This window comes from Motacilla alba, chromosome 1, assembly GCF_015832195.1.
Source record: "Motacilla alba alba isolate MOTALB_02 chromosome 1, Motacilla_alba_V1.0_pri, whole genome shotgun sequence".
NCBI classification, from domain to species: Eukaryota; Metazoa; Chordata; class Aves; order Passeriformes; family Motacillidae; genus Motacilla; species Motacilla alba.
This window is the reverse complement of record NC_052016.1, coordinates 106,887,802-106,915,300: the sequence shown is the minus strand read 5'-3', so window position 1 is coordinate 106,915,300 and position 27,499 is coordinate 106,887,802. Positions and strand designations below refer to the sequence as shown.

Sequence of the window (27,499 nt, the reverse complement as noted above, 5' to 3'; positions counted from 1 at the left end):
TTTGTGTTCCTACATTCTTTAATCACCACTTACTAAAATGATTGCATGAGTTACAGTTGAATCTAAATTAATATTAAACAGAATACATAAGTCAGGCTAAAAAGACCTTGTCTTCCTTGATAATGCAAGGCCTGCAAGGCAGTGTCTATTCCATCTTACAAAAAATCCACTTTTTTGTTTTACTTCAAGTGGGCAGCAAGTTCATTATTAATTACAAAGTTCTCAGTCCTACAGGAAGCCAAGCACATTTATTGCCTCTGGCTTCAGCAAATCCAGAAAAACCTGGATGCTGTGTAGGAATCACCGGAAAACAGCTGTGAAACTACACTGCAATTTCTTCAAAAGTGCCATAGATACGAGCACCTGATAAATATTATAGGTTTACCACAGTATTATTATAAATCTGTCCAAAAATATCTCTGTGGATAACCCCCATGGTCAGGTGTATGTAGGTTTGAATAAAAAAACAGATCTTTTTTATTCGCTTTTGAAAAAGATTTAAAAACTCAGCATCTTTTTAAATGGAATCAGATTTTTAAAAAATTTTTCTTAGCAAATATTGAAAAAAAGATAACAGACTGATAGACTTCTAGACTAAAATTTTTTTTAAAACTTTGGATGAAAATTTAAATTTTCCTTTTTTCTTAGCTTGATTTTGTTTATACTATATTTTCCAATTTTTAAATGAAACTATGACTGTTTTTTGACTGTGATCCTTGCATTAGTCAAAATACAAATTTCAGTCAGGTGGAATCCCATCATTTCCTAGTACTAATTTAACCTCAAAACACCTAAGTCTTATACCCACGTGTTCTAGTCATTTGACTCAAGTTTTACACTTCCTTCTGTGACTGATGTGGCTGCAATTCACAGAGATCTATCTCAGTTAAACAAGACCATTTTCTGCAGCAGCAGGTGATTCAGCATGTGGTGGAAAGCACACTCAAATATGGTGCACTTGGCAGGGAAACCCACAGCTGAGCTCCAGCTGTTCCTCTGCCTGTTCAGAGCCAGTGAAACCTGAGAATGCAGGTTTGCACACACCTGTATTTGCTGCCATCACAGTCACTGCAGACTGTGGTGCAGTCAGTCCCTATGCAGGTGTGTTTAGACTTGATAGGTGAGTTTAATTTTTTATATATTTTTGTATATATATATATATATATAGTTATATAGTTATATTATTTTATTTTATTTTATTTTATTTTATTTTATTTTATTTTATTTTATTTTATTTTATTTTATTTTTACTCAGGTTTTTAGTAGGTTTTTAGTAGCTTCATAACTTAGTGAATGCCCCCACATCCTGAGCTTCTCTATTCTACATCACATCCCACTCCTTCACAAGATGGCTTCAATGATCAGTCCCACTCACCATTGTAGTTTCTGCTATTGAACCAAAGCTGTTGATAAATATGTTGCAGGTAACATTTACAGGAGGACCTGCAAGTTGAACAATAAATAGAAAAATTGACAGGTTGTGTTCATGACATATGTTACGTATTGTTGTTCTCTTGCCAATGGCATCATAGCACTTACCATTGTGGTTTCTGTGACTGATCCAAAACTGTTGATAAAAATATTGCAAGTAACGTTTACTGGAGGACCTGTGGAATGCAATAAAAATGTTGCAATACACATTGAAACAAAAGTACAGATCCCTCAGCCTCCGTACAATCTGGTACAGATGTGGCTGAAAACAAGTAGAAAGTGAGTTTTCCCAAACAGCTCATGTAAATTTTGATCAAAAGAAAAGCATTATCAGCACTAATTTATTTAACCTAGTTTCATTGGAAGTTGTTATATAAACACACAGCACTACATCCTTGCATTTAGAGATTGACAAGAGAGTTGAGTGAGGGCTTTTTTCTTACCCACAGTACCAGCGCAGAATTTACTTCAGCACTGCAACCACTCCTCTGTCCCTTCTCCCTTCATCCAGAACTTAAAAGGTTACCTCTCCACATTTACTGCACTCCGTAGGCAAACATTTGCCACTAAAATTCCTAGCAAGGGAAACTTTTCACATTGACTCCAGTCCACAAGCAGATCTTCGTGCACCTGATCTGGAAGTGTCTGGCTTGCCTTAACCAAATATTTTAACAATATCTGTTCTGGCTTGAACAGATAGCTTTCATCAAACAGCTATTTGTATTCTCTTCCCTCCCACCACCTTTGCTGTTATTCAGCAGTCACTGACGTGTGGCAGAATAAATGGGGACTTAATATTTAATTAGTTGCCTATTAGCCTTCTTGATTTTTTAGGTGTGACAAAATAAACAGGGGTTCTCAACAGAATAAAAAAGGATTCATGCTAAAGGCCTGAATTTCAGTGACACAGAAGTTGGTACAAGCATTGAGTATCAATTACTTTCTTCTTTCTTTTGCCATTACTATTTTAATCACATCATATTCCTTATAAATGAAAAAATGTCAGTGCAGAGAATATCAATATCCCCAGCTGGTTTATAATTCAGGTCTGAAATTTATTTACAAAAGATGGAAACATTATTACTTTCTTTTTCATAGAATGGAATAAACTAATGAGTCCATTGTCAACTTCCTGAGTGCTAACTACCCACCTTAAAGGAAACAATCATGTTGGTTTTGGGAATAAAAACCACAACAGTAACATGTTTTGAGGCTGTTAAATTCCAATGAGTTGTGCTGTTCAACTCAGGTTTTTTACAAGAATTATTTTTACAACTTCCTTTTTACTTCCTTTTTATTTTGCAAATGTGTTTTCATTCCCAATACCAAGTCAAAACCAATCCAAATAGTCTGCTATTTTCCCTCCATATTATCATTTTTGTTCCTTTGAATTGGTGGTATTTCTACTAGCTAGGCACCTTGAACAAGGTGTTTCTCTACATCCAGACGTACTGAGTCACTGTTTCATCAAAGGTGGAAGGAACCTCTGGAGTTCACCCATTCCCCATAGTCCATCTTGTCCCAGAGCAAGATCAGCTAGAGAAGGACTGTGCCACATTCAGACTCTGAATATACCCAGAGATGGACACTCCACAGATTCTCTAGGCAACCTGTGCCAGAGTGCAGTCACCCTCACAGCAAAATGCTTCTCTTATGTTTAAGTGCAATTTCATGGGTTCAGCTTGTGCCCACTGCCTCTCTTCCTGTAATTGAACACCACTGAGAAGAATCTGGCTACCTTTTCTTTTCTTACTCTTCATCAGTTGTTCAAACACATGACATTCCCCAGGACCATTTTTCCCCAGCCTGAGTGGCCTCAGCAATCTCAGCCTCTGCTTGTATGACAGATCCTCCCCTCTTTTAACGACCTTCATAACATTTTGCTGGGCCCATAGCAATACGTCCATGTCTCTCTCATACTGGGGAGCCCAGAGCTGGGCTCAGCACTCCAGGTGTGTCTCGCCAGTTCTGAGCAGAGCAAAGGATACTTTCCCTCAGCCTGCTGGCCATGCTCTGCCTGATGCAGCCCAAGGGTCCCTTGGCAGCCTTTGCTGCAGGGGCACATTGCTGGCTCATGTTCAACTTGGTGCCCACCAGGAGCCCCACGGCCTTTTCTGCAAATCTGCATTCCAGCTGGGCATTTCCCAGATTGTTCCTTCCAAGTCACAGGACTGCGTTCCCTTTCCTGAACACAGTGAGGTCCTGTTGGCCCATTTCTGCAGCTTTTCCTTGTCCCTCTGAATATCAGGAAACTCTCTAGGGCATCAGCCATTCCTCCCAGTTTTCTATCTCCTGCAAATTAGTTGAGGGTGCACCATGTCCCATCATCCAGGGAATTAACGAAGATGTTAAACAGTACTAACCCAGTATCTGAGCCAGTAGTACAACAGTAGTGACTGGCCACCAGCCCTTTGAGCACTGCAATTCAGTCAGTTTTCCATGCCCATTTAGCTGGTCTGTTCCAATAGTCTGTTCCATGTTGTGAGAGAATAAAAAAGCCTTGCTAAAGCTAGCTATACACTGCTCTGCCCTGATTAAGCCTTTAAAGTCATCACAGAAGGCTATTCCAAGCATTCCAAGGAATGATTTCCCATTCAGAAATCCATGTTGGCTACAACCAGTCACCTTCCTGGTGACTGGAAATGGCTCCAAGAGGATTTGCTCCAGGATTCGAGGTAAGGCTGGCCAGCCTGTAACTCCTGTATTCTCCTCCTTCTCTTTCTTAGAGGTAGGAGTGATATTTTTTCCCCACATGATTAGGAGCCTTCACCAGTTGCTATGACCTTTTAAAGATAATTAAGAATGCAACCACCCAGCTTCCACAGCTATGCTAAGCACTTGTGGGTGTTTCCCATGTGGTCTCATGGACCCATCTGTGTCCAGTTTGCCTAAGTGCTCTGTAGCCCAGTTCATCATCACTAAGTTTTTATTGATTTGGACTTTTTTACAGGTCTCAGTAGCATGGGATTCCTAAAGACCATTCTTGATGGTAAAAACTATGGAGAAGGAGGCTCACATCTGTTGTCTTGCAAAGGCCACCATCATGTGAGCATCACAGTTCCAGCTCCTGAGTGCCAGCAGAACAGAGTACACATGCTAACTGTGTTAGGAAAACATGGCTTATGTATGTTAGGAAATATGCTGCCACATCACAGACTGCAGTCCAGATGTGCAGGAGTAGGTACATGCCAGAGCACTGTATTTTACAATAAAGGAAATACCTCCCTCCGTTTCCGCACTTAATTACAGTTAAGTCTTTTACTTGCCTTCTGCTGGTAGAAGTGGAACACTGTAAGAACTATAAGAACTCAGTAAACTCTGTAAAAAAACAGAGATCAGGTTTTTTCCTCACCTGAGGAACCTGAATATAAATATAAATATTTTCTTCACCTGAGGAACTTGAATATAAATCAGGACCTGATTAGGTGCATCCTATTCTTGAGGGAATTGACTGATGTAGTTATCGAGTTACTCTCCATGACATTTGAAAAGCCATGGCAATCAGGTGAAGCTCTTGGTGACTGCAAAAGGGAAACATTGCACCCATTTTTAAGATGGGAAAAAGGGGGACCCTGGGAACTACTGACCTCTTAGCCTGACCTCTGTGCTTTTGAAGATCACAGATCCTCCTAGGACCTGTGCTAAGGCACGTGGAGGACAGGGAGGTGATTTGGGACAGCCAGCACGGCTTCAACAAGGACACATCCTGCCTGACCAATGGAGTGGTCTTCTATGGTAGAAGTGACTACATCAGTGGTCAAGGGAAGGATACTGATGTCATTTATCTGGACTTCTGTAAGGCCTTTGACACAATCACCTACAACATCCTGCTCTGGGAATTGGAAAGGTGTGTAAAATTTGTTCAGCCTGGAGAAGAGAAGGTCCCAGGGACATCCTATTGTGACTTTTCAATACTTAAAGCAGCCTGTAAGAAAGATGGGAATAAATTTTTCAGTGGGAGCATTCTGTGGTAGGACAAGGGGTAATGGTAAGCTAAAACACACTTCATCCTATAAGATTTTTCTAATCTAATAGTTCAATTAAAATGAAAGCAGCAAACTTCCATGAAGCATAGCCAAGGTTTCAGACACAATCTAAAAATCTTCAAAGGCAAAGGAAATAATTAATTTTACTTTACTGCCTAAAATCTAAAAAGAGTTGACATTACCTACAAAAAATTAATCAAAGTATACTTTATAACTCAATCCTTTTCTCCCCCTAGTTTTCCTTTTGTCACTTCCAGTGCAACAAGATAACAGTCCAGGTGCCTTTCAGGCACATTCCAGATAATCAAAGTGGTTTTTGAGTCATAAGGAAAATGTTTCTCAAGAGGACTCAGGTAAAAAAAAAACACCAAACCAAGCCTAAACCGGGCAGCTAATGCTCAAATCAACCAGAAAGTACATGTCTGGTATTCTGATAAACAGCTCAGATATTGCTTCTGTTCCCTGCAGCTCCCTTTCCTCTGCTTCCCCAGAGGGGCTGGAGCTGCTACTGCTGCTGCTGCCAGTCAGCAGGGCTCTCTGATACACTGCTGTCTTGAAAAACTCTGACATTAGAATGTGTCACACACCTCCTGTGACTTTGGGGCACTTAACCCTTACAGAAAGTCCCTGGCACTCATCTTCTCAACCTTACCCACAAGAAACCAGAATACACGGAATATTTCCCTGAATGTGCTGTGGCATGTTGCCTCAAAACTCCTGTACCCAAGGTGTCTGTGATCTTATTGCCATCTGGCTAAAGGATGAATCTTTTCTTTATCAGCTGCCAGAGGAGGTGAATCCATCCTAATGTGTGGAACAGTCCCCATATGGAATGATGAGTGCTGAGAGGAATACATTCGAGCCCTATCCAGCTCCTAACTCCAGCCTCAGCTAAATATTCCTCAGTATTGATAGCCCACGGTCACAAATCTTGCTTCATTTGGTACATTCTTGAGAAGATTCACTTGTACTCTTTCCCTGGAGATGATCCTAACTGCATCTAATCATTTCTGCGTCCTCAAGTTCATCCCAACTCTTGTCATTTTTGGTGTAGAGTTTCCAGGTTGCACCTGGCAGACTTTTCTCTTCACAATAATTCCAACCATATAGCTAAATTGTCCTTAGTGGGAAGGGAATATTATAATCACACAAGAGATTTAAAATGATACCTATGCACTTGCCAATTTTCTTTGATAAGTGTATTTATTAAGGGATTTTGTAAGGCAAACTAAAATACAGTACACATAAAGAATTGAGAGCAACGCAGAGACATGTGGAAGCAAAAATAAAAGACAACGAGGCAGAACAACCCTATTGAATGACAGTGGAAATATTGGCAAGATATTTACAGATCTGTGAAGGATCTTGTATCTTTTTCTATATGTAATGTTTTCTGGTCTACCTCCTCAATTAGACTCTGTGCCAATGCAGAGGTTTTTTTCTCACTATCTCAAATTATTTATTTTGTAGATACAGAGGAGAAAGCTGAGCCAAACCTCCCTTCTCCCCTTACCATGGAGAGCAGGATAATCAGGCCTATTTGAAAAGACTAAAATCAATCCCACCTGAGTTTGAAGGTAAAGCAGGAATCCAGGAACAGAACCAAGGGGCTAAATGGGGAGGCAGTGATCCCACTAGGGACAGAGAATCCCATTGTCTGTAGGATAGGGATTTCAGGTCAGAGCTCAAACAAGGGAGGTGATCAAAATGTCGATGGTGGCAGGACAAAGACCCACATGCTGACCTGAGCACCAGAAACACACATCCTAGGACAGCAGGGGAGGATAGAGGAACTTATTGGAGATGTTTTTTTAAATGCAAGCTCTGGAGACAGCTGGGGTTTAAGAAACCATATATCCCCAACCAAACTGAACAGCCTCCAACATGCATCAGAGTCCTCGTGAGACCTGAAACTGAGCTAACTCCTCTGGAGGCCTCTGCTGCTGCAGCTGCAGTACTACGGGTGCATGAGTTACTGCTTCAAGAGCTCACCTCTCCATGGCCCTGCAGGCACATCCCTGTAAGTCAGACAAGGATAAACTGCTGCTGGGACACCTTAGCTGGCCATGGTCATTAGACAGGGACAAGCTGTTCATCATCCTAGCTCCTTCCGTGCTCAGAGTGTAGCACACAGGAGAACGACTGCAGAAGAGCTATCAAAGGCAGCTCAGCCAGTCCTGTGGCCAGTGACCATGGGTGCTGGGCCAGGGAGACAAAGGTGGCCTTTATGCAGTGAAAAGGTTCCTCTGAGACGTAAGGATACCGCAGCTACCCCAGAAGAAGTGCAGCTGCACACTTGTTTCCAAGGGCCCATATAATGTGTAGTGCAAACCATGATGAGAAAATTCACACAATTTAATGAGTTTGCTCAAGGTTATAGTAAGAAATCAGGAGGCAGACCACAGGTAGCTTTTTTTGCAAGCACCTAGGTAAGATTTTCTCTTTCCCTATCATTTTGCCTTTGGGCAAAACCAATCTTTTCCTCTATTTAAACATCATCCTCCCATTAGGGTCTTAACAGCTCAGTCACAGGAGGCAAAATTAACAGCACCAGGACAACATAGTCACCCTAAGGCTGACAAATTAAGGTGACATTTTTTTGCTGGGTGGTGATGCCTTTCTTCTATGAGGTTGTCTTTCTATGGCTTTTCTGTCAAGTTCATCACCTTGACTGCCGAAGTATAATCATCCTCAGTAAACACAGAATTCCTTCTTCCTTAGAAATGTTCAACACAATCCAATGTGGATTATTAAATGTACATCACTTATTATTAATTCATTATAATACCTACTAAATAAACAAGCAAAACCACCTCTAAATTAAAAAAAAAAAAATAAAAACCACCAGAACAATAACAAAAAACCCACCAAAACCCACAAAAACACAAAGAAAAAAACCAAAACTACTCAACAACCAACAAAAAAAAGCAACCTATCAAATCAAACCCAAAAATCTGTAAGGCCAGAGTTCTCAAGAAATGCAGTAATTGTATGCTATTTTGCACTGATTCAATTTGCTGGTAAACTCAAATAAAGAAAAAAATTATTGTTCTGCTTCATCAAGCTAAAACCAACATCCTCTGAAAGTTCATCTGTCATATATAATAACTTAGCTTGCTGAGCATGCCATTTGCCCTGGTAGGAATATGGCAATGAGTTTGGGTGCTTACTGTTGCATTCAAGACTCAGAATCATATTTTGTGTAATCAATATATATTTATGACCAACAGACTGAGGCTAAGAGTCACAAAAGCACTTACAGAATTAGAGAAAAGCCTGGAGAGATCTTTAGGTGTCTAAAATCTTTTTAGGACTCTCATTCCTATCGCTATCACTCAGTCCAAGAATTACCAAGTGTCTGAGAAATACATGTGATCAATTTTTATACCATTTTATACCATTTTTATAAATGGTATCTTTCAGATTGGGGGAGATACGCCATACCCTACCCATAGCAAGTGAGCTATAGAGGCAATGCTGGATGGAATCAGCAGGAAAGCATGACAGCAGAAAGTACAGTTTTTTCCCTAGTTCCAGCTGCCTATTCCAGAAGTGCATATGCAAATATATATGAACAAACAAACAAAAAGAGAACTCCACTCTTACATCAAGATTTAAGCTGCTTCCCTTCACTTGCTTGAGAAAGCATCTAAGCAAGAATGTGGCCCTATGAGATGACCTGGATTTAAAAAGGGCATGTGATATTGCAGAATTGAAATCTCTTCAGCAAAATACCACTGAGGCCTCCCAAGACAAATACTTCAGTGATTGTCAGGTACAGGTGATCACAGGAAGAGTCACAGAAAGAAAATTCTCTGGAGTAAGTACTGCTAAAGCCATCTCTATATATATACATTGACACAGCTTGAGCTCAAACAGTGAATAGTCAATTCCTGAAGTCGTATGTGAGTTTTCAGCTGTGGGACTATTGCTGAATGTAACTGGAGTCATGCTGGTAAAATCCTATCAACATTTCAAGGAAGGAGAATCCCTGCTAAGATGTACTTTTTTTGTGCCTTAAAGCTCTTGTGAAAATTGTTGGATTGGCATGCTTCACATTCAGTGAATGCTTTTGTCCATAGACCCAGTTCTGGCAGGGGAAGGTAAGTCTCACTCTGTAAAGCCTCTTCAGTTCTGCATTTGGCATTACAGGATAGTCCATATGATGTGTTCATTCTTCCCTGACTCCTTCTGCTGAGGCTGATAACAGAAACATACATTACTGTCAGCTCTGGGTTACAGTGGGATATATCCACACAGGTTATCTAATAGACACTGAACAAGAACAATTTTCGGGCGCTATTTCATTTCGCTTCACAAACCAGGAGTACAGAAAAGAAAAACCCGTTAAACAGTTGACATGCTCCTGATTTACCCAGCCAACCTGAGCTAGTCTACAGAGAATACTCAGCCCCAGCAGTCACAATAGATGGTATAAATGTGCTGGAGCTGGCTTGCACCTAGGGAGTTTGAGGGATGGTACCAATGTAGTCATGGCAGGCTGAAATTCACTGGAGGCCATTAACCCCAGACCTTATAGCTCCTGCTGAGCTCTGTAGCACTGCAGAGTTGTCCAGCACATCTCTGAGCAAATCACTTGAAAGCTCACTCAGATATTTCTACACAACCCTCAGCAACACTTGGAAATGAGTGCAGCCACTCGCGGAGCTAAAATGTTCCATGTGCAAATGAAACGGTGGAAATAAGTCTAAAAAACAGTGAATCAGAAATCTTACATCTGGAAATTTCCCACTGGAAGTACAAGATTAGAGTGCAAAGTTATTTCAAATTTATGTCAACTTTGAGAATATTCAAATCAATCCTTTAATCTTTCTTATGTCCATCAAATTGTTTTTCTTTCTCTGAGCTTTTCATCAATCTTTCAAATTTCCAAGTCATGACAAGCACCTCTTTGCAAGGCATCTCTTTCTAAAGTTTTCCTTCTTCCAATGCAATAGAGCAATGGACAGCATTTGGGCAAAAGGAATTGTTTGCTTTTCTTCTGACATGAAAAGATCTGGACATCTATTTCTCTTCCTGTCACAAAACAGTGCTCACTGAAGTGGCTCTCAGCAGAGATGCTCCTCACACCTGATCCTGAGAAACTGCTCAGTTGCTCTGCATTAATGAAAACAGAGCTCTTCCCTGCTGATTGGCATGTGAGCAGCATAACTTGTGCAGAGGCCTGGGACACTCCTGAATGTGGTTAAATAAAAGATGGTATTATATCTACAGTCATGAAATCATGAAATCTGCACTCCAGCATAGGGTCAGAAAAATTCCTTCTGGGTAATCTTACTAATAGTATTCTATGAAGATAGAGTAGACAACTCATCTAAGAGATCTAAGAGACTACATGGAACAACAAGATATAAATATGTACACTGAAAAGAGAAGGTAGAAGGAAAGATATACTTCATGAAAGAAAAAAAAAGAAACATATTAATAATAATATTAAAATTTTGCTACTAACCTAGGTTTCTATTTTAAGTCGGAATGAACTGATTACTCTTTCTTGGCACATATTTCAAAATATTTCTTTTAAAAGAAATGTTACTTTATTTATTTTTCTATAAATATGCCTTGCTTTGTTTCTTCTCTGTGATTCTGATCTTGTGTTGCAGAAATTAATTGAAGCTCAGCTATAAGTGTCAGCAGCTATAGTCTCAAATAGAGGTTTAGACAATACTTATCCCTGTGGCTACAGAAAGGACTCAGAATCCATTTTAACTCCTTTCTTGTTCCTCTGAGCCTCAGACATTCACTTTATTTAACAATTCTACCAGCTTTTCTTCATAATGCTCCTTGTTTTACTGTCTGAAGGCATATGCAGGACTTGAATTATAAAAGCAGTTGGATGACTAATATTAAAGAGCAGACATTGATTTATGGCTGATATGGAATTATACACCAAATGATACATGGGACACGGGTGAACAATGGGATTTAGACAAATAGAATGGCTCAGTGATAGGGACAAATGACAACAGAAATGGTCTGGAGCTGGTATAGATGTCAATCAGCAACAGGTCAGAGACACCGATACAAACACCCACCAGATCTTGCACAAACAAAATAAAATTTTGCTTTTATTTTTAAGTATTTTCTATTTTTCACCTCCTTACAATTCAACTCATTTTCACACAATGTGTGCAGAAGATTATTTTGAAATTAATTCCTCCATACTGACTCTCCTCTTCAATGCTCCCATCAGTTGATCTGTTGCTTGTTTAACTCAGCCTCCTATCCCTCTCCATCACACATCTCCTTTCCTTTGGGGAATATCCTGTCTTGAATCCCACATCCTAAATACAAGGAATAATTTGTGGTTTTGCTGCAAGAAATCCTTAGGATACTTCTTGGGTGTCTTTCACAAGCATTTTTTTTCAGTCATCTCTTTGTATATATAAAATGACTGGAAGAATGGGAGGGGAATGAGAACTCTTTGCCAGCCTAAAAAATAAGCCTCTCCTAAACTGACTGCCTTACTTCTTTATCAATACCAAATCTGCTCTTTGATGCAGAATGTTCACTGCATTGCTGTGAGGAGCACCACACGGCCTTCACACAGGCTCAGAGCTCTGCTGACATAAACCATGTTGCAGGGTCAGGGCATATGATCTTTTTCTGGCTTCAACCACCAACAGCAGAGGTCTTCTACAAAGTCATCCAAATGAGACTGCGTCTACACCGAGAATCTTATTCATCTGAATTGAATCAATCCCTAACTGTATTTAACTTTGATAAGTCAAATTTCTATTTTATTGAAAAACCAAGGAGTTAAAGTCTGGTTTTAACAGATTGCGTGTGCTTTGCCTCACACAAAACACATCTCTGAAATGTGACAAAAACCAAAACTCTCAGGGGTATGAAGCCAAAGAGTGCAAAATTATTTGCAGAGGTACAAAGCCAAAGAGCTGAAAAATTCTCCCAAATTCTTATTTTTGGATGTTTTCTATAACCAGGCTGACCAAAGGCTTTAACACCTCAGACTGCTCCATCTGATGGGATATCACTGGAAAGGAAAATTGCTGCAGCCTGAAACTTATATGGAGTAAACACATCCTCTGTTTTAGTTTAACATGAGGGGGAATTTTCCTGTTGCCTGTGCACAAACACATGCACATGTGTTTATGCACAGGCAACAGGCAAATTCACAACTGGAAAGAAAAAGGAATTTTTACATATGCTCCTGCTTTGGCACCATGCATGTAATCTGCATGTCTTCAACAGCTGATTTAAATTGCAGTGTGAGAGTTTATAGCAGCCTTCTGAGCAAGCTGTTCTGTTGTTTTACTTATTATTTAGGACTAATACTTTATCAGACATAGTAAACAGTGCAAGAAGAAATAGCAATTCTGATACAGTAGTTTCATAGCCTGAGACACAGACATAAAACAGCACACATCGGGAATGCAGGCATTAGAGGCAGCCTAACACAATGAGTATCGATCTGGTAAATTCTAATCCTAGGTTTTCCCTGACTAATTATGTCAGTTTAAGGAAGGCATTTAGCCTTTTCTCAGATATATTTCCCCAAGGACAAAAGCAAAGTAGATAACCCATAGTTGTGTTCCTGGGATGGAGGAGCAACGAGTTTGTTCATACAGCACGAACCAATTTAGACTTGGTTACCATTCCTTAATGGAGAGTGCCCACAATTCAGACAGTTACAGCTGTGCCCAGTTGCTTCTCTGCAGCCCCGGGCTTTGGAGACACAGAAATACACAGGCAGAGGTTATTAGCTTTGGGAGAAAAGCATCTTTCTGCTACTGTGATTCCTTGGACAGTCCAGTGTTAATTACAGCCAAAAAAATCTCAGCCCCGTGGCAGGCAGGAGTTGCAGTGGCTGCTGCTTTGGTGCAGAGTACCCAGGCCCTTGTGGAGGAACCATGTGGTCCATGGGGCAGTACATGATGCTTCAGCACAGCAGGGCTCTGCTTGCAGAGAGGAAGTAATCTGCAACAGGCTCTTTGTGTGCCCTCCTGAAACTGTGATTCTCAGTGGGCTTGAGGTACCTCCCTTCAGGACCCGCTGCTCAGACCACTGAACCAGGTCAGCATATACAACCTTACACTGAAAAATCAGTCAAGAATTTCAGTTTTTCCTTCTAAAATACAATCTTTTTTTGTGGCCACTGACAAAATATTGAGAGATTTCATGCAGAAAGGATCCTTTCTAAGAGCTTCCATGCCTGTCTCAGATTGAAGGGATGTTGACTTGCATCTCTTAGACTATGAAGCTGTGGATTTTTAAGTAAATGGGGTGGGAGATCTTTCACTGTCTCTTATTCAGAGGAGGTGGAATTCATCCTAAAGTGCAGCTGTGGTTACTGCTAAAAATACTTCTATCTTAATGGCTGGGGCAATCATCAGGAAATGTGAGAGAAGTGCTGTTTCTCAAACCCTGTCCTTACAACACTTTCTGTAGCAGTCACATCCATTGCCCCTGAAGTGTACTGGCTACAACAGGCACTCCTGTGCATCTCATGTGGTCAAGAGTAAAGGCTCTCCTTTCTCAGACAAGCAGCTATGTTGAAAGGTTGAGAAGTCACGTTCCCTTTGCAATTTTTTCCTGGCTTAGTCAAGTTTGAATTCTTTGTTTCAAAATAGACCTCTCAGAATCATTTATGCTCCTTTAGATCAGATGGAGAACTCTTTAAGCTGAGGGAAAACTGGGCCAGAAAGTCTTCTATGTATTGTCGAGGATGGCAGGCCACCCAGAAGACACCATTTGTTTGGGGGTGGCAGCATGGCATGTCAAGTGATTACAGATCCACGCTGAGAGGAATCTTATTCCTGTGGAATATAAGGCAGTCTCTGAGATGCCTGGTCCTTATAGGGAGATGGAGGTAGAGCAGTGCCTCATCAGAGAGTCTAAATTTGGATTAGGAAAGAGGTGGGTGCTCTGTGAAGCAAACTGGGGCACTTCTGTGCACACTTGAGAGCAAAAGTGAGAGAATCTGAGAAACTATAAGTAAAACAATGATGCACTGCCAAGAGTTACAAAGCAGGTGGATCAGAGATTTCTGGAGAGGGGGCATGGGGTTTGTTTGTGGGCTCATATTCCACTTAAATCCCATTTTAAATGCTTTCTTCTTTTATTGACTCATGAAATGCTAACATGGAGTTGATGTATCAGGTGTAATCATAATGTCTTCATTCCCTGGCAATACTTGAGGATTGCCGGTAGCTGGCACAGTTCAAATAAGCCACTAGGCTGCTTTTTTAACCCTCATAAGTAACTGAATGCTTGGTGAATTACACTTCTCTCTCATGCATGCATGGCTTAGATTTTGCACAGTTTCCAGTAACGGAGCCTTTATATTTCTATAAATTTGGAATTTTAATCATGGACTTGGCGTTTATGACATTGACAGGTCACTATTTATGCCATACATGGTGCACCCTTCATCTTAGAGTTCTGCCAGACTCTGTGCCACCCTGCCTGCATCATCTGGGGGGCTCCTCTCTGCAGACTTAAAATCACCCATTTCTGTGAAAGACTGTGAAATGTTTATTTGGAAGCTGAATTGCCAAACATACATTTTTGGATGACTTAAAGAGAGATTTACATGTACCCACAGTCAAGAACCTCCTCCAACACACACAGAGAGAGGAGGGCAGTAAAGAATGGAAGTTTGGACAGGCAAGGACCTGCAGGAGGATGAGACTTCCTGAAGGCTGAGGTGCCATCACAGAACCACTTCACTGCTTTGAGAGTGAAGAGGAAAGACCTGTCAGATGAGGATTGCTGTTGGAACTGAGTAAGGCAGCTCCATCTGCTCCCTGTGTAACAACCTGTGCAGCTGAGAAAAGGGACAGTGGCTGACTCTTCCACGAGGTGTGGAGGGAGGACCCACATGCTCTCAAGAGAGGTGAGCTGCTTACCCTGGTACAGCCCACTGTTACCCGCTGCTGCTGGTTCATCTGGGCGCCGGTGACGCAGCCAGGAGCTGCCTGAGGAGTACCAGGAAAGATTAGAGAGCCTCAAGCACGGTGCTAAGGGACTCTGGAGAGCAGGAATCTCTTTCATCAATCCTGCTAGAGTTGCAGTCAACAGCTCAATGTCCAGGTCCAACAGCTTGTGCCAGTATTGGGACTGGTGCTGCTGAATATCTTTGTCAGTGACATGGACAGTGGGACACACACCCAGCTGGGTGGCATGATCAACACACTGGGGGGAAGGGATGCCATCCTGAGGGTCCTTGAGAGGCTTGAGAGGTGGGCCTGTGTGAGCCTCATGAAGTTCAGTGAGGCCAAGTGCAAGGTCCTGCGTGTGGGGCAATGCCAAACACCAGTACAGGCTGGGCAGAGAAAGCATGGGAAAAACCCCCGAGGAAAAGGACTTGGACATGACCCAGCCATGTCTGCTCACAGCCCAGAGAGCCAACCCTGACCTGGGCCGCACAAAATGCAGTGTGGGCAGCAGGGAGAGGGAGAGGGAGAGGGAGAGGGAGAGGGAGAGGGAGAGGGAGAGGGAGAGGGAGAGGGAGAGGGAGAGGGAGAGGGAGAGGGAGAGGGAGAGGGAGAGGGAGAGGACTGTCCTCCTTTGCTCTGCTCTCATGAGACCCCACTTGAAATACTGCATCCAGCTCTGGCACCCTCAGCACAGGAAAGACATGGATTAGTTGGAACAGGTTCAAAGAAAGGCCACAAACATGAGCAGAGGGCTGGAACATCACTTTTATGAGAACAGACTAAGAGAATTGGGGTTGCTCATCCTAGAGAAGAGAAGGGTCAGGGCAGACCTTAGAGCAGCCTTCCAGCCTACCTAAAGTGAGCCTACAGGAAAGATAGAGAGGGGCATTTTACAAGGACATGCAGTGACAGGACAAGAGATAATGTCTTTAAACTGAAAGAGAGTATGTTTAGATCAGATATTAGAAAGAAATTCTTTTCTATGAGGGTGGTGTGACACTGGAAGAGGTTGCCCAGAGAAGTTGTGGAGGATCCATGCCTGGATGTTCTCAAGGCCATGTTGGCCTGAGATCTGAGTAATCTTGTCCAGTGGAAGGTGTCACTTCCTGTGGCAGGGGGGTTGGAACTAGATGATCTTTAAGGTCCCTTCCAACCCAAACCAGTCTAGGATTCTATGGAAATCTACAGAGGAAAAAAATAAAGTATTGAATCTGTCTAATAAAACTGCATATTTCTGTATTCATTTTTCTAGGAACTGTGTTAAATAGATTTGCAGATTATAAATGTATGTACTTATAGTAAATTTAATGTACATGTTTTTGCATGTTCTAAATATTAACCGCCTGCTTTCTAAAACAGCCAAAACACAATAAGATCCTGAATGAGTGACCCAAGGGCCTAGGCTTCGACTGCATAAAAAAAATTTAAGTGTGAACATGACACTGGATGTGATAAAAACCTTACACTTACATTATAATATGATCAAAACAATGACATCTACTCCTTTGATGTGAAAAGTCTTTTGGCTCTGCTTTGACATTTGTTTTTCAGAAATTCCCTTTGCAGTTTATGCAGCAGCAGAATAATATTCCATGACAAGAGCCAAATCTATTGATATCTCTCAATTCAATAATTGGTTCTGAATAAAGGCAACACACCAATACAATACAGAAAACTGTGGCTAAACATTTATGTATAAAAGACCTGGACTGACCCTCAGCTTGGATGCCAGGCAGCATTGGTTAGTTTGTGCTTTACCCTGCTGCATGCTCACAGCCTTTCTGGATTGCCTTGGAAGCAGCTGGCTGTGGGTAGCTCAGAAAGAGATCCAGGGTAGGGGCAAAAAGCCAAGCAGCATAGCTAATCAGGGGTGCCTTGAGCTTGCTCTCTGGCCCCATTGTCTAGTAGCCTAGACATAACCTAACTAGCCATGCAACTCATCCAGCCTATTCATGAGAGAAAGAACCTGAAATTAAAGTAAGAGAGGAAGAAGTGCAAGGTCCATAGCCCTTTTTCCCCCCCTAGCAGTTTTAAAAGAAACAAAATTAAAAGGCTCCTTCTGCCTGAAAACGTGCATACCTAGGGCAGAGACTGAGCATCATTTCCTTAGCTTCAATTTTGCAGTTGAAGAAAAATAAAACAAAACCAAATAAACCCCATGTCCTGTGGGTAAGTATCCCTGTGCAGCATCTTGCTGTTCAATGAGGTGTGTGTACATGGCTTTATCTGAAAACATTGCAAAGTTTTAGATGTGTTTCAAGACAGAAAATAAAACAGAAGCTTACCTTCCTAATAATATATGCTTAGACATCTCAAGCAACTGTATTTGGGGAGTGCAATGGTCTGGCCAGATCTGAAAAGTGCCTCGTTAGTCACCCTTCTCCTACAAAGAATCCTCATCCCATGCCCTAAAACTTGAATGCACCAATAATGTGCCCTTTCTTACGACACACTGCTCTGCCTGAACAAGATTTGAGTCTCCATTGGACTTGGCCCTCTGAGGCTTTGAACTTGGCCCTTTGTGAAGAATAGCACAGTACAGGATATTCACCACATCTGACTTCAGGGCCAGTAATTATTACCAACTGAAGTGGACTGGGAAGGCTGTTGACCACTGGAGAACAAATTGCTACAGTCCCGCAGCTTATCTTTGGTGTGTTTTTCAACTTTTGTGTGTCTGGATAAGGGTCAACTTTTTCAGACATCCTCTTATCATGTGCATGAAAACTGCTTTTATTTATTAAGCTTGATGCCCCTAATTTCACCCTTAAATGTCCTTCAGTGTTTTCCATTCATGTTTTTTAAACATTTCATTAATGGTCAATTCAGGGGCCAAATAAGTAAGCAGTGGGTTTGAACATATGGGAAAACCTGATTCTTGTTGCCAAGGAGTTAAAGTATTAAAGTGCATAAGCCATTTCCTGTAACAGTTGTCAGGCTAATTGTCAGTAAATAACTTAGTCCATGTGTTTATTATTCAGATATAAACCCACAGACTCGGCATGAAAATGGCATTACATTGCTGTAACCACAGACTAATCTTTTACAACTATGGCCCTACACCCCCAAACTGCATCACTAACAAAACAGCAGCTTTTGAGCAAGCTAATTCACACTGTATTGCACCATCCAGTTGTGAGGGTAACAATAACAGGCAGTATTGCTGCACACCTTCATGTAATTCCATAAAAATCAGAATAATCTTCAGTAAATAAAGATTCAATCAGAAAGACTGAATTTAAAACATGGAATGAAATGCAATACAAAGAAAATCACTCTCATCTTCATTGTAAATGTTTTCTGTACCTGAAGATAACACACTTCTGCAGTTCTTGGTGACCAGCTCTCCCGCTCTGTACCCAGGGCATGACAGCCAGCCTGTTACTTAAAGTATTTGCCATAACAGACATAGCAGTGCCTATAGATAATGAATTTTTTTCTATCTGATCATTTCTAGATTGCATTTAGATTTTTAGTGGTGGTAGATGATGAAAGCGTTAAAAAGTTGAAATAATTTAGTAACCTCTGAAGATCAACACCTGCTCGGAAATGTTAAATTCAAGTTGGCTCTCCAGTAGCCCCACATCTCATGTTGTAATTCAGATTTAGATTGATCGCTTGTATCCTGGCATTACATGCAGTGCTCTTGAGCCTGAGCTGAATGTACACTAAGCTAAGATACCACTTCACCATCCCTTGTTTCTAGCAATGAGAAAGCACATTCTTGGCTAGTTTCATAACAGAGGTGCTTTACGCTGCTATTTCTGCCTTTTTTTTTTAACTTTGAAAGGAAAGTGAGCACTGGAAAAAGCAGAAGACATTGCTTCTCTTGTGTTTTACCCTAAAAAATAGAAAATTAATATTAATAAAGTAAAAATGCATTGTGCAAGCCTCATCTTTTATTATATTCCAGAAACCATGCTCAACTGATGTTATAATTGAAGAAGAAACTGCAAATTAACTCACAGGACCATGAGCATACATTTGCTGTCAACAGAAAGACTCTCAGGGACTTCAGTTAGTACTAGATTGCAGTCTTCATATTTACATTTAAAAGTATTCCCCTCTGTGTCCTTACACAAATTATTAGACTATTCAAATTCAATGAAAGATAAGTGGAAGACAAAAAAGTGTGCATTAAATATCTGACAAAGAGTGATTAAAGAAGGGCAGTTTTGAGAGCTGTCACTCTGGAACTTCTGGCTTTTCATCAGGGAGATATCCCCTTTTAGTGTCTGGACATTTTGTATCCAACCACTTGAAATCAAAAAGAAAAAGAAATATGTTTTTCTGCGTTTGAATGATTATATAAGACAGAACAATACAAAACAGAAAGTATCTTTCATTATACAGTACTGCTGGAAAATAAACAAGCACAAAACCAAAAATAACCAGCCACAAAAAAAATCACAACCAAAGAACCCCTGATGTTGATGTCTAAATGTTTATATATTCACCTGTTGCTCTCCCACTATCTTCCTGAATTTTTTAATTTGCAAGAACAAGATAGGAAAAAGTAGTCACTAATGAAGAAATGCTTTATCTGGATAAAACACCTTGTTCCAGTAAGTAGCATTTTCCTCTCTCTTTAGAGTGCACAGCCTTTATTTCAAAAATTAATCTAATAGCTGCTGTTTTCCAGTAATTCAAACTAGTCATAAAAGTATATTTAATTATTGTATAATCAGTGGCATAAGATAAATGTGTTCTACTCAGTTGCATTTAAATGAAATCAGACTTTTCTGACACTTTAAAATCCCTGTAGTGGACTCAGAAAAAGCTGTGTAACTGGTCTAAAGCAGAAAAAGCTAGACAAATGCATGAGTAGAATCAGAGAATCACTGAATGAACTGAGTTGAAAGAGACTATCAGGATCATCAAGCCCAATTCCTGCCCTGCACAGGGGCCAAGAGAACCCCACCATGTGCTTGAGAGCATTGTCCAAATGCTTCTTGAACTCTCTCAGGCTTGGTGCTGTGACCACGTCTCAGGGAAGCCTGTTCCAGTGCACAACCACCCTTTGGGTGAAAAATCTTTTTCTAATGTTGAACCTAAACCTCCCCTGACACAGCTTCAGGCCGTTCCCTCGGTCACCAGGGACAAAAGATCAGTGTCTGCCCCTCCGCTTCCCCCCATGAGGATGTTGAAGACCACAATGAGGTTTCCCCTTGGCCCCCTCCTCTGCAGGCTGAACAGACCAAATGCCCTCAGCCACTCCTCAGACAGCTGCCCCTCAAGACCCCATGAGGAGAGGCTGAAGGTGGCACAACTGTCTTGATTCACAATGTCTTTTCTGAAACATAGTAAACAAATATTATCCCCAGACTAAAATCAAAACCAGATGAAGATCCCTAGTTTAAACCAATGCTCCACTATCCTCTTTTATGATAAAAACATTCTTTCCTTAAAATATGAAAAATGTTATGACTCAGGTGCTCATTCAGCACTTCATACATTCTTCCATTTATATGATTTAGAATATCAGTATTGTGCAATAGGCCTTACCCCCAAAATTATCTTAAACATATATATAAATGTTAAAAACCAGAACAATTTATTATGGACAGAGTAAATACTCAGTAAAAAATAATCTTTATCATACTAACTTCAAGCAAAATAAATTTATTTTGACTCCTTTGCAGCTGTTCTTATTCTTTAAAAAGAAGTATGTAATATAGAACCATTAGTATTTTCCATTTCTTTGAAACATTGATGAGACTTGGGCAATGAAAACATAAATATTGACTAATAAACAGGATTATTAGTTGGCAAGGTTTTGACTGGTGATGTGAAGTTCAAAACTACATGACTTAACTCCCTAGTTCTAAATTCTGAGGTCCAAAATACCATTCAAATGAACATAGCAAAGAACAAGGAGGACTTTCAGGCCCATCACCAGAAGACTGAGAGCTCTGGGAGAGCTCACAGACATGAAATTATGAAAAAGAATTGAAAATATATTTACCAGCTCAAACTACCACAAAATACCATCCTGCTCTGGAGTGCGACTTAATAAAGAAATCAAAACCCCAAATATGGCAGATGATTTCCCAGTAAGGTCAACAGGCAGCAACTTCACTTTGGGAATGCAAACAAAATACAAGACTCAGAGGGGAGAAGTGTCTGTCAAACAGCTCAGCGTGCACCACACAATACCTGCTCTACACACTTCAGTGTCAGGGGAGCAAAGCCATGAACCTGCCCCCTGTGCTTTTCTGAAGTGGTTGCAGACACAGACTGGGGAGCAGTAGAGAGCTGTCATGTATGCACACGGGGCTGTTGCTGTTACTGGTTTTTGTCTGAGATACAAGAGATAATATTTTTTAGTGCACACCCCACCCCGCCCCCCCGCTCGTTCCTCTTTAAAGAGCAGGAAAATGTTCTTCAGGATTGATATTGTGCTCAATTCAGGCAATTTCTGCCTTCATTTACATTCTCTAAAATTTCACTGATACTCATGCAAACACGCAAAATGAATGTGAGAGACTAATGCAATATTGCTTACTATAAACTGATGTGGACACCAGTTCAGGAACTCAATAAGCACTTTGAAAAATACTCTGAAATTAAGACTTTAGACTTCACTGACTCAGTTTTTTTTTAATTTGTCAGCTTTCAAACCTTTGGATCTGAAATCCATACTGGTTTGCTCCTCGCTCAGGCATAGGAAGCAGTCAAAAAAGGCACTTTGTTCTAAATCTCATAATTTGCACATGTGGAACAGAGAGAAGAAACCAATCTTTGATCTAAATTTAATTAAACACTTTTCTCATTGACATGTGAGCTTCTTCTCTCCTTACAGTTCATTCACTGGCTAAGAAATGATTATTTTTTCCAGCCATTATCAACTTTCACAGTACTGCTAAAAAGGCTTAATACAGGAAAAAATGCATTTCAGTGGCCAGAGCTAATAGATATGAGTTGTAAATGTACATTGCAATGAGATTTGTTAAGGGAGAAAGCATTCTACCAGTTTTCAAAGTAAAACCATACTCTGAGCTTTAAATTGGCATAGAGGAGATGATTTTGGTGCAATTATAGGACTCTCCCAAAATGATAAATGTTGGCAATGAAAACTTCTCTCCTAACTCCTTTCATAGAAAGCCACAAGATATTCCATGCTCTCTTCTATAGGGATTTACAGAACTACAGCAAGGAAAACTTGCTTTGAGTAATAATGTTTGCAAAAGAAGCTTCCAGTACACAGCCTTCTTTGTGCTGGGATGGTGGTGGTGATGTTCCACAATTCAGCCCAAATTTTGGAAGAAATGGGGGCTGCCATAAAAGTACCAAACAAAATACAGTTTCTATATTTTATAGGGATCCTGTGTCATTGGTTTTTATCATTAATTCATTCAGCATTTGCAGGATAAAATCTTCTGTGTATATTCCTTGAGTCCCCCCTACTTTGGGGAAGAAGATTTTACTTTCTTCAAGTTGAAAGAAAGCATAGATTTTTTTTTCTTCAGACACTGCTATAACGAAGACAACATCTCAGCATCAAAGTTTTAATGATATTGTCTTTGTGGCTTAAAAATTTCAGGAACAAGTCATCTCATTTGGTTTTAGTCTGAAGCCCATAATCTATTCACTATGTTAAATTAGTAAGGTCTTCAGAAGCATTTTCTGACAGCTGAACATTATTGTCATATCAAAAGAGGGTTTTCAAGCTCTAAACCCTTATTACCTTCACTGCCCTGTCTCCTAGCCCACCCCATGGATCAGCTGTTTTCCACAGCACTCTAACACTGGGAAAGGGAAGTTATTGAAAACATAATCTAAACCCAAAGGTTAAAAACCCCTCAAAACCTATAATTTATCCCAAACTTTATCAATTAATTAATTAGAAGCCTTAGAAAACTTACCTTTAAAATTTGGTCTGATTCTAGCATCATACCCTGATGTCCTTCCCATCAATTTGTCCAAAAAATCTGAAGGAGACAGGGTCTGTGAGGGGGATTTTCCAGATCTTGAATCATGTTCTTTACAGAAAGTCGTCCTAAATAAATTATTAGCCACCATTAGCTAATATTTAGCTTGTATTGTATTCAAGTCATGGAGAAATTACATAAATAAAATTGTCTCAACTCAGTGAAGGTAGAAATTAATGTTCTTAAACAGCAACATACTCTACCTTTCATCTGAAAACTTGATTCTGGAAATAAACACAAGTTTCAGGTATCATGCATGAACACAATTTTCTATTCAGAAAAAGCCTTAACTTTAAAAATAAATTCATTGCAGTTTTAAGACTTTAAGAAGATTCAATTTACTCTTCACCTTATTGCATAGATCCATCATAGAGTGATTTTGATATCCTATTTTATATCATTATTTTAATTGCATGGATGCTGTTAAAATGTTACGTTAACACTGCTTTAAGGTGGTCCTAAACTTCCAAACGACAGCCAACAACACTTAACAAGCAACACTGAAAAATACCGGATTTGTTAATGTTGGGAAAGATACAGATGGGAAAAAAAAATTTAATTGTTTTTTACAGATGATACCCCAAAAATATTTAAATCATGCTAATGAGTGTCTGGATTCTTTCCCAACATGGCAAAAAGGGTTCTGGAATCAGTCACAACTGATCTTAGCGGGGTTTCACCCCCACTCCATGAGCACTGAAAAATAAAATTTAGTATCGCCAAGTGGTATTCGTATGCAAGTTCATTGAACACGTCTGTTTCAATGGTTTCAAAGGATTTAAGAGAAAACTTCTGGTACCATATCATGAGTGTGAAATGCTGTGTACACAGCACATTACATATTGCAGAGGAAGACAGTTTTGGAGTTCCCCATGGTTGTTCCCCAAGGAAAAAGAAACTAGGATGAAAACAGTCATATTTGGTGTGTAGAGGCACAGATTTAATAATAAAACTTTATCTTAAGTCTTAAATAACCAATTTCATTGTGTCTGTTTCCACTTTATCTTTGAGCTAAATTAAAAGTAATTCTGACTCTGACTTCTTAAGCACTCTCTGTTTAAATATTTGCCCAAAGGGAACCTCTCAGTTTCAGGAGTGTTTCATGGGGTATTTTCATGCATCTACATGCAACTATAAAAATATCAGATATATATTTGATCATCTGAAAGAAGAAAATATCAAATCCTCTCTTGCTGCACAAGAGAAACAATTCACCAGAACTGTTAAAAGGCAAGGTGATAGTAAATTCTCGTGGTGTGATTCCACACATTTTTTTCAGGTTCCATTTATAGGAGGTGGTTGCTTCCTTTTGCTTTTGTCAATGACAAGGTACCATTGCAAGTATTTTTAATATTTAATACACAGCAGATGATCTATCCGATTTAAATAATGAAATAATTCAGTTAAGAAAATAAAAACTGGAAAATTAAGACAGTACACTAATTCATATACAAATGACTTCTGTTTTCATTCAGAGCCCACTAGTTAAGAGTCGTGTTGTGAACCCAGGCTCACAAATATAAACACTGTTTCACTCTGTCACTATATGTATCCCTCATTACTCTTAGAACAACACTTTTAGGTGTAGATTCACATGTACGTGCAGATGCACGGCAGCACACAGTCCAATAATGAATCTCATCTAAAATGCTATTCTGGTTAAAAGGACTGACTTGTTTGCTTAGCACCACAAAAAAGTCAATAGCTGAAGCAAAAGCTCATGAAACATTAAAAAAAAAAAAATCAGAAACATTGGGACTTTAAGTGAATACAATACTAGTCTGATCCTGAGTTTTCCCAAGACCAGAGGGCTGGTTCTCTAATTTGAAATAACTCCATCCCTGACAAAACCGGTGCAATCGTTTCCAAAGATTGAAGAGGAGGGAACCAAAGCAACTTCCTAAACAACCTTTGCCAGGAGCAGAGAATTTGCATTCAGGAAGAAAAGCCGAAGAAAATGTTCTTAGCTGTACTGATACACAGTGAGAAAAAAAACCCCACATCTTTGCATCAGAAAATGGAAAATAGATCGCCCAAACTTGAGATTATTATTTTTTGTGTTTGTTACCAAGCAACGAGTCTCTGAGTGTAAAAGGGATAGTCTATACAGAATGAACACAAAACACTCTCAAATACAGCAAACAAACTAGGTTATTGTGACGTAGTATCTTTATAGTTATGATTCTCACGACCTTTTGACAAATATTATTACAGAGTGGTATCACCTACCTGAAGTGGTTTGTCTCTAAGAAAAATGCAAACAAGGTTGTCAAAATTTTCACTAGCTGCCGGTTCATTCCTCCTGCTTTCTGTGATGATTTGGAAATATCCCAGAAACGATTCCAGAGAGATGCAGGGAAAAAGTAAGCTGCTGCTGCCTAGATTTCCAAATTCAGCAAAAATTTAATTTTCTTGACAATCAGGAAGAGAAGGTCTGGATCTCTACAAAGTGGGGGTAAAAGAGAAGTGCCAGTCCTTGGAATCATGGTCAGGTCAAGCCTAGGCTCATCTCCAGCAGTCAGCACAAAAGAGATAAGGCATCAGACACAGTCGTTCCCCCGACTTGCTTTTGGTGATGGAGGGGGGGAAAAAAAAAGAAAAAAGACCAAGCAAAAAGAAGAAAAGAAATTGAAAGAAAGGGGAAAAAATAGGAAAAGAGAGGAGGAGAAAACCCAACTATGCGAGGAGCATCAGGCAAAAGGGAACAGCGCTGAGAGCAGTTCTGTTGTCGATATGTTTTATTCCCCTTTCGCTGAAAATTAGTATTTATGAACGCTGGTGGGGCTACTGGGTCGCTCTGCTTTCCCCCGCTTTGGGTAGGGAAGCGTCGGCGTTGCCGGGGAGGGTGGGAGGGTGCGAGGGAGGGGGGCTGTCGGCACGGGGGGAGCGGGCGGGGAGCCCCGGCGCTGTGCAGGAATGGGGCGGGCGGCGGGCGCGCACGGATTCAGCGCTCGGACAGCTCCGCGCCCGCGCTGCGCATGCGGGGGCGCCCGGGGCGTGCGCGGGGCCGGGGCTGCCGCGGGCGGCGCGGGCGGGACCTGCGGGCCGCGGGTGTCTGTCTGTCTGTCTGTCTGTCTGCGAGCGGCGCGCTGGCTGCGGGGCGCTGCCCGCGTATCAGCGGGGGCTGCGGTGTGCGGGGCGGGGGTGTCAGCGCGGTATCAGTGCGGTGTCACGCGTGGGGCTGCGGTGTGCGGGGCGGAGGTGCCAGCGCGGTGTCAGCGTTTGTCACGCGTGGGGCTGCGGTGTGCGGGGCGGAGGTGCCAGCGCGGTGTCAGCGTTTGTCACGCGTGGGGCTGCGGTGTGCGGGGCGGGGGTGCCAGCGCGGTGTCAGTGTTTGTCACGCGTGGGGCTGCGGTGTGCGGAGCGGGAGTGTCAGCGGTTGTCACGCGTGGGGCTGCGGTGTGCAGAGCGGGGGTGTCAGCGCGGTGTCAGTGTTTGTCACGCGTGGGGCTGCGGTGTGCGGAGCGGGGGTGTCAGCGCGGTATCAGTGCGGTGTCACGCGTGGGGCTGCGGTGTGCGGGGCGGAGGCGTCAGCGCTTGTCACGCGTGGGGTCGCGGTGTGCGGGGCGGGCGTGTCAGCGCTGTGTCAGCGTTTGTCACGCGTGGGGCCGCGGAGCGGCGCGGCCGGCGGGGCGCGGTGCGGTGCGGGTGCCGCCGCTGGGGGCGCTGGCGCGGGCGGGCCCGGCCCGGCGGGAGCCGCCGCTCCCCGCGTGTCCGCGGAGCCGCGCGGAGCTGCGCCCTTTGAGTGCGGGCGTCGGGAGGAAGGTGCCGGGTCCTTGTCGGTGGTGCCCACCGCTAGGAGGAGAGGCACCAGGCAGAAGCTGATGCACAAGTTCCACCTGAACATGAAGAACTTTACTTTCAGCAGTGTGGAAATCAATTCCTGCAAAGTCGGGATTTTTACACATCCTGCGCTCCCAAAATAAAAGGAACTATTGTTATTTCTTCAGTTTTAGGTTCATTTTTAAGTCCTGCCACAGAACCGGTGCACCTGAACATTGTTTCATTTCCACAAGAGTATTTGCACACGCACACATTTTTCATATCTCCAAGTTAAAAACCTACAGCTTTATGACAACTACTGTTACCATGTCTAGTCATCTTAAAAAAAATGTTTCTGAAAAAGAGTTGTTCTGTTCGCACATTAGCAAGAGATCAAAGCCACATACTGTTCATTAAATGAAACTCAGCTGTTGCATTTTGTTGGTTTATTTTAGTTTAATAAGGTAGG

The 27,499-nt window shown here is 41.4% G+C and overlaps 1 protein-coding gene across 6 annotated transcripts in view; it reads right to left on the bottom strand.

Annotated features, from left to right (window-relative positions):
- The window catches only part of GLRA2 (glycine receptor alpha 2), a 122,632-nt gene extending 96,488 nt beyond the window's left edge, over positions 1–26,144 (bottom strand). The window contains exons 1-3 of one of the 6 annotated variants that reach the window (XM_038139992.1): positions 25,498–26,144; positions 23,203–23,336; positions 1,540–1,607 (exon numbers count right to left, since the gene is read on the bottom strand). In XM_038139992.1, coding sequence (XP_037995920.1) covers positions 1,540–1,607; positions 23,203–23,336; positions 25,498–25,565 — 270 coding nt within the window. In that variant the 5' untranslated portion in view covers positions 25,566–26,144. Of the gene's footprint in view, positions 1–1,375; positions 1,444–1,539; positions 1,608–23,202; positions 23,337–25,497 lie in introns of those variants that run through there. The other 5 variants (XM_038139965.1, XM_038139956.1, XM_038139982.1 and 2 more) reach the window with 5 other exon arrangements.
- Positions 26,145–27,499: the final 1,355 nt, after the last annotated feature.